Source organism: Typopeltis vanoorti, chromosome 20, assembly GCF_054136105.1.
Source record: "Typopeltis vanoorti isolate ZY-2024b chromosome 20, IOZ_Tvanoo_1.0, whole genome shotgun sequence".
NCBI classification, from domain to species: domain Eukaryota; kingdom Metazoa; phylum Arthropoda; class Arachnida; order Uropygi; family Thelyphonidae; genus Typopeltis; species Typopeltis vanoorti.
Window position 1 is genome coordinate 98,840,011 of NC_143568.1, and position 7,289 is coordinate 98,847,299.

General features: G+C 32.3%; 1 protein-coding gene across 2 annotated transcripts in view; it reads left to right on the plus strand.

Moving 5' to 3' along the window:
- LOC150095702 (zinc finger HIT domain-containing protein 3) overlaps positions 1-5,075 on the plus strand; it is a 30,214-nt gene extending 25,139 nt beyond the window's left edge. For both annotated transcript variants that reach the window (XM_090410401.1, XM_090410402.1), the window contains exons 4-5: positions 2,330-2,401; positions 4,720-5,075. In XM_090410401.1, coding sequence (XP_090266527.1) covers positions 2,330-2,401; positions 4,720-4,913 — 266 coding nt within the window. In that variant the 3' untranslated portion in view covers positions 4,914-5,075. The remainder of the gene's footprint in view (positions 1-2,329; positions 2,402-4,719) is intronic.
- The last annotated feature ends 2,214 nt before the right edge of the window (positions 5,076-7,289 follow it).

Consider the following 7,289-nt stretch of genomic DNA (forward strand, 5'->3'; position numbering starts at 1 on the left):
CACTAGTACGAGGCATCGCTACTGCTGGATTTACACTGCAGGGATCACTTGTGTAGTACTTATGCCATAGGAGTAAATGGGAGTGTAGCCCAGGAAGTCATACAAACACTTGTTCATCCTACGAGACTTCAGTTTATACTAATGATTGCATCATCTTATGTCATGACTGCATTGCATCAGCCAATGATGCAATAGCTCTTGGCAATGTTGTGTATAATTGTCTGATGCAATATGACACAATATGTTGCAATCAGAATGAAATACATCTTTGTGAAATAATACCTATGTATGCAATGTGGATTCTCCTAAACAAGAGCCAATCTACAGATTTTATTATTTTCAGGTTCAAAACATCAAAATTAGTAAAGAATCACTATTTTCATTTCAGAGGCAAATTGTGTGTTGTCCAGTGTTATCTGTCATCCAGATCACCCTCCTCTGAACAGTATCATGAATTTTAGGGGAGATTTTTGATATATATCATCTCCATCATGTGAACAGTGTGCCAAGGTTGGGCAGATTTCAGATGTGTAGAGAGGTAATAGCTGGATGGTGAAAAAGGAACCTTTTGAGTAGGAAAGGATGCATAATTTTTTTTGGAGACTGATGTGATGCATTTATTGCCAGGAAAAGTTGAGAAATATCAGTCCAAGAAGTGATATCTGATCATATCTTTTGATTACTGAAAATAAGAGAAGGTGAATCGTGATCCTTTTTTGTGAGAAAAAAAAAGTAGGATTGCATTTTGGTAGTTTTGAAGGTAAGTCTCACCCCATTTGAAGAATGTTAGAGGCAATCAGTATTTATGGCATTGGTTGTAGATTGCAATAGCTTAATTTTGTTAAACCAGACATTGATCAGAGGAGATACATCACAGGTTTCTCCAAACTTTTCCATCGTGCATGTTCAGTAGTGGGTGATATTGGTCAAAATCAGAAGTGGATTAAAAAAAATAGTAGATTGCAATAGCTTCATTTTGTTTATTTACAACTTAGTAATAAAAATAAGTATAAGGGATTTTTTTTCAAGTCAACTTATTAAGCTACTTTTTGACATGTTCAAATATCTTGAAAATATTATCCATTCAGATGCATTCTGTGGACTATTAATTAAAAAATGCTTTGAACATCTTGAATTCTTTGTATTCATTAAAATCATATCTTTCATACTAAAATTAGCAAATATTAAAATTGCCAGCCTGGCTATCTGAGTGGTTAGCGTATCTGCTCTCCAGCCAAAAAGCTGAGGGTTCGAATCCTACTGTGGGCATGGATGTTTGTGATTGTCTTTGGAAATACTACTGGTGGTGGTCAGCGGTAGATGGTGTTGGTGTAGTTGTGGTCAGTTGGTGGATTGAGTTGTAGAGCAGGTGCCCTCCCTCGATGAGTCTTTGGACTCCCTGGAGGTGTCTAATAATAATAATATAATGATCTATGTGAAATAAAGTATTTTCATCTGCTATAGTAAACACTCCAGTGATGAGAGATGACTGTGTTATGACTCTAGAGACGAATGTGTGTGTGTGGGGATAAGATATGATGGAAGAGATATCATAGAAGAGCACTACCTTTACTTTGGTTTTATTCTGTTGTTAATAAAAGAAACTTGAAAACCCAATAACACGAATCTCTTTTTTTACTTTCTATATTGTCTGGATTTTTTTTTTTTTTTTAATGAAAACTGGTTTTTGTAGTCCTGATGGGGGAGGGATATTCAGATTAAAATTTTTCCATGGCTTCGTGGCTAGCAAACAAAACTTGATGATAGTCTGTTCAGCCATTTCTGAGTTTATTTCTCTCTCTCTCTCTCTCTGTTGTGTATCTCCACAAAAGTCCTCCCAATTTTGACCTACTAAAGTACAATACTGATCACTTATAACATTATTTCTTGTTGATTAATCACCTCTTACAACAGAGAATCCATCTTGGAATTGCAGATAAAATTTAAGTTTCTGATTCCATTTGATATGATTGTTTTTGTCACCAGACTCTAACAGAATTCAATTTAAAAAAAGAATAAAAATCTTTAATTATTCACAGACATAAATACCACTCTTACTGCTTTACAAAATCACAATGTTTATAACATACAAGTATTTAAGAAAGAAGTATTACTCTGAATGTAAATTTCAAATCCATTCTAAATAGTTCTCTTCACAAAATATCTTTGTCACTATAAATCTGACTGTTCAGAGAATAAATATTATCATTGCCAAACAAATGTTTATTTTAAAGCTTGAAACATTACTAAGAATTACACAACATATTTTACATATTGTTGTACCCATGATGGAACTAACACAACATACTCTAAATTTATTTATTTATAGGTTCAGAAGTTGAAGTGGAATATGAATTTGAAACAGAAGATACAGTGCCTGTTGAAAAATTGAAATTATTAGGTAAGCCATAAGGATATTTATTTTAATCTTGTTTTACTCCACCTCACATGAGATAGCTTCAAATATCCAAGTTGTAAGTCAGCCGTTTGAATTGAAGGAAATACAAAAAGATTGTTTGACGTTAAATCAAGTGTGAGACAAGGGTGCACATTATCTCCACTGTTATTCATCATGGATCGCATTATGAAAGAAAGTGGTATTAATGTTGTTTGCTGTGCCTAACATGTTTTGCTCTGGTGATTACTAGATCCTAGGTTCCATTAAAAAAAATAAGATCTATGTTTGGTCTTCTCAGACCAAAATATAAGATGCAGTAAGAAAATACCTTAGAAGCCAATTTTTTTTGTTACGTCAGTCTAACCTTTATCTTGGTGTTCTAGGTCTTTTTCTTACCATCCTGGCATTGAACACCTGCTTTGCTAATCTTTCCTCTGCCATTTGGTTTAAATATCTGCTTTTGATTCTCTGATCATACATATCTGAATGCTAACAACATCAAGTTCCTTCATATCTTCATTTTTAATATGATTCTACCATTGATGCCACATGTTCACTTTCTCTATTTTTTTCATAACTCTCATATCTTTTCTCTCTAGTCTTTAGCACCTTTTTGTAGAATCAGCTATGACTCAGGCAGCCTTAATACTATATGTATGGTTGAGTTATGTGGCTGACATCTTTATCACCTGGAAACACCCCCACAAAGACCTAGAAGATTTTATATTTTTTTCCAAATAATCAACATCCAAAAATAAAATTCACATGAGAAGTAGAAAATAATGTGAAATTAACATTGCTAGACATCCCTGTCAACAAAAACATAACTGGAGGATTATCATTAGAAGTCTATATAGGAAAGAAATCCACATAGGCAGGTACTTACAAGACTCGTTCCATGACTCTCAGTAAAAATTGGGTGTAATCAAAATCTTGAAAAGTAGAGCTTTAAATATACTAAAAAATGACGAAATAAAACAAAAATGAGAACTTCAAATCCTATTTAATCAGTTCCTCCAAAATGAATACTCAAAAAAAGTACTAAAGAAACTTTTATTTTCTGATGAACTATCCTGTGGTAACCCAGAAATTAATTACAAAGACACTGCATCTATGCCATACATTAGCAATGCATCAAGAAAAATAACTAAAAAATTAAAAGTAGTCAACATCAGAACAGCCTTGAAACCAATCAACACCTTACAAAGCTTTCTATGCTCCCCTAACAACGTTTCATTTTATAAACATCTGGGTGTATACAAGATTCTGTGTTCTCATGGAAAGATATACATAGGTCAGGCTGGGAGAAGTTTTGAAATCTACGATAAAGAACATGTACGCAATGTTGAAAACAAAAGGGGAAGGGGAAAAAGCAGACTAAAAAGCATACATTCTCAAAGAACATCACACAGTAAATTGGCAAGCATCCTCCATGCCCTACTTAGAAGAGAATTACTTTGACAATTGTTCGAGTCCTCAGAACAACAATATGAAAATATCAAAAGTAAAGACAAAATTAATGGCTTTCAAAGGCATAAACCCAATAAGAAGTAAAATAGTGATAGTTAATAAAAATTAGAACAAGTAAATATTTTCAAATACCTAAGATGTGACTTATCATGGGAAAATGAAAGAGATATAGACATTAAAATATCCAATTTTATTCAAGTAAATGACATAATAATAATGTGTTTAAGTTATTCTTAGTTAACACACACACACACACACACACCAGAATCAGACTATATAATGTCCTGTCTAAACCAGCTTAATCATATGGAAGTGAAACATAGACCCTAAAAGAGAGAGAGAGAATGAAAAATGGATTCAAACAGCAAAGATGAAATTTCTCAGAAAAACACCTGAATATACCAAGTGGGACCATAAAACAAATGAAGAAATTTTAAATCTCTGAATATAAAACCAGTTAACTGCTATATAAGTTAACATAAACAAAAATGTTTAGAACATCTAAATTTGAATGGACAATAGTAGTCTGCTAAAATTATTACTATACAGATATAAAATAAATGGAAAAAGAAGAATTGGAAGACAAACAAAATGATGGCATGAGACAGGAACAGGCCACTCGGTCTAAAATCCTTGCTAGAAAGAAGTAAAAGAAATTACTAAAAAGTTATTTTTATAAATTTTTCCCAAACATATCATCCTTGAGTAATATATTTCTTTCATTACACTGAGCATCTTTACTTGTGTTTTAATTTTCTGTCTATCCTATCACCTTAATCTGTAATAATTAATTTTAAATAACTTGTTATGTTTGATATATGACTAATTTTCTTTGTTTTATTATTCTTTAGGTTCAAATTCTGGTATTCTGGAATTATTGAGAAATCCACATCTTAGACAAATGATAACAGAGTTGGATTCATCTGAAGATCCTGGAAAAGTTATTGCTCTTGCTATGTTGGAACCAATTTTTGTTGAATTTGCAGACAAGTGTCTAAGTATTGTTGAAAAAAAAGATGCCGTTCCTGTAAATACTGCCACATGAAATTGTAAACCACTGAGATATAGATGGGTAGCTAAAATGCATCCATCTCCATGGAGATTAGACATTCGTTATAAATACTTCATAGTTTTATACAGATCAGTAGACTGTTATGGCATGTAAATGTATCATAATAATATGAATTTATAAAAGATCTCTGAATAATTTCTAGTTTTTGTCATATTTTTGAAGTAACTCATTTACATTAAGTTTTTATTAGCTTGAATTCACAAGACAAAAAATAAGAAAATAAATATATTTATTTCCTTACTTTTGATATTTTGCTGCTTTTATACCTATGTCCTAGCATCTTTCGAACATAAGCAGCTACAATTAATTAATAGTGGGAACAGTTTAAAATTGTAACAGATAACACAGAATGAAAATTAATTGGTGCCATCTGTTTATAGGATAAAGAGAGGTTTATACATATTTGATTTTAAAATGACTCTCAGATGTTTGGTAAATTGACACAGCTAGACTTGTTGCAGTTTGGAGAATATTATCAAGGTGTTGCCAATTCCAAAAACAAACAGCCTTCCTGTCTTTCATGGTATGCTACATCACAAATACAGAGCACATATATACTCCTGGATGTGATAAAGGAAGGAGTTTTTCCTTTAGGTGAATGAATGAGGGTTGACAATTTGATCCATGGTTTAAATGGGTGTGGAACTGATATTTATTAAGCACTCTGGATATCTTTTCAGATGTGCCCTCAATATATGGAATAGTAACAGCTGATTGAGAGAGGGGGGGGGCATTTATTTTCTCTATTTTTCAGGGATTATAGCTGTTGTCTGAAAAAAGGGCTGAAGGTGGGTGAGTTTAGTGGTAAGAGCAGTATCATTCTAATAGATGCCACTGGCTCTCTGTGTCAGTGTTTTTAGGATAGATACCATACTTCTGGCTGGCTGATGATGTGATTGCTTGTTTAAATGTTTAGTATATTCAGTATATTTAGGCTTCTCATAAATTTTTTATAAATTTATAAATGCCTAGACTTCGTATAAATTATGGAAGATTAGTATGGAGGAAAATTGCTTGTCAGTAATATTTGTCAACTCTCCACTACTGTCAGATCTTATATTTCTCTATCTTCTAAGGTATTTCTAATTTGTTATAGCTGTTGATTTGAGGAAAACCCACTTACTTTAATCTTTCCTATAAGGCCTTATCAGCCAACTCTTCTTACTTTATGACCCTTGTGCTATTAGAGTACTCGAGGGCCATGGGGTCTTTTCATTTCTGGCCTTACAACTATGTCCTCTCTATAAACCTTACTATATTTCTTCTATAATCTACCCTTTCCCTTCAATATACTATATCCTCCTATGGGTTTAAATTCGGAAGAAGGGGAGTTCAGAAGCCTTAAGGTAGCAGCCCTACCACTGAACTATTCCATCGTCAGGCTAGTCCCCTGACATGGAGAACATAACCATACTTGTAAGCTGACAGAAAAAGATAATCGGATTGAATCTATGGGAAACGACCCTGGAATGGAAAAGGGAAAACGAAAATGGAAACGACAAAATATAATACACATAGCAAACTGGAATGTAAGAGGAATAGCATATAAAGAAATAGAATTAGACCAGTTATTAAATGAAAGAAATTTTAAAATAGCAGTAATCACTGAAACAAAAAAGAAATTAAAAGGAACTATGAGAACTGAAAATTTTAATGTGATATACAGTGGCGTCGACAGAGACCAAAGAGCACGAGCAGGACTCATTATTTGGATTCATAACTCCCTTTCAAAACAGTTAAAACATTATAAATTATGGAATGAAAGCTAGAATAAAAATAGATAGAGGCTATTTAACAATAATTGGTTTATATGCCCCAGAAGAAGGAAGAGAACAGGATAATATTGATTTTTATAATCAGCTACAAAACATATATAATAAAATAAATAAAAATGATTACATAATTTTAGCAGGAGACTTGAATGCAAGAATTGGAAACACGAAAATTAATAATAATATAGGAATACATGGAGAACACACTCTAAACAGAAATGGTAAAAAATTGATTGACTTTGTAGTTTATAATAACCTAAAAATAATGAATTCCTTCTATAAACATAAAGACATACATAAATGTACTTGGGCTTGGGATGAAATCGATATTAAATTACTTCATATTAAATGAAAAGACATCAAAATTTTCACTAGATGTTAGAGTTCACAGAGGATATGAAATAAGCAGTGACCACTTCCTTGTTAAAATAAAATTAAGATTACCGCCTAAATGGCTACAAGTAACAAGAACAGAAAGAAAAATTGAAACATTTGTTTATAAAACTAGACTATTGAATGACACAAATGTACAATGGCTATATGAACAAAGAATTAACCAGTATCTAGATAAAATAAA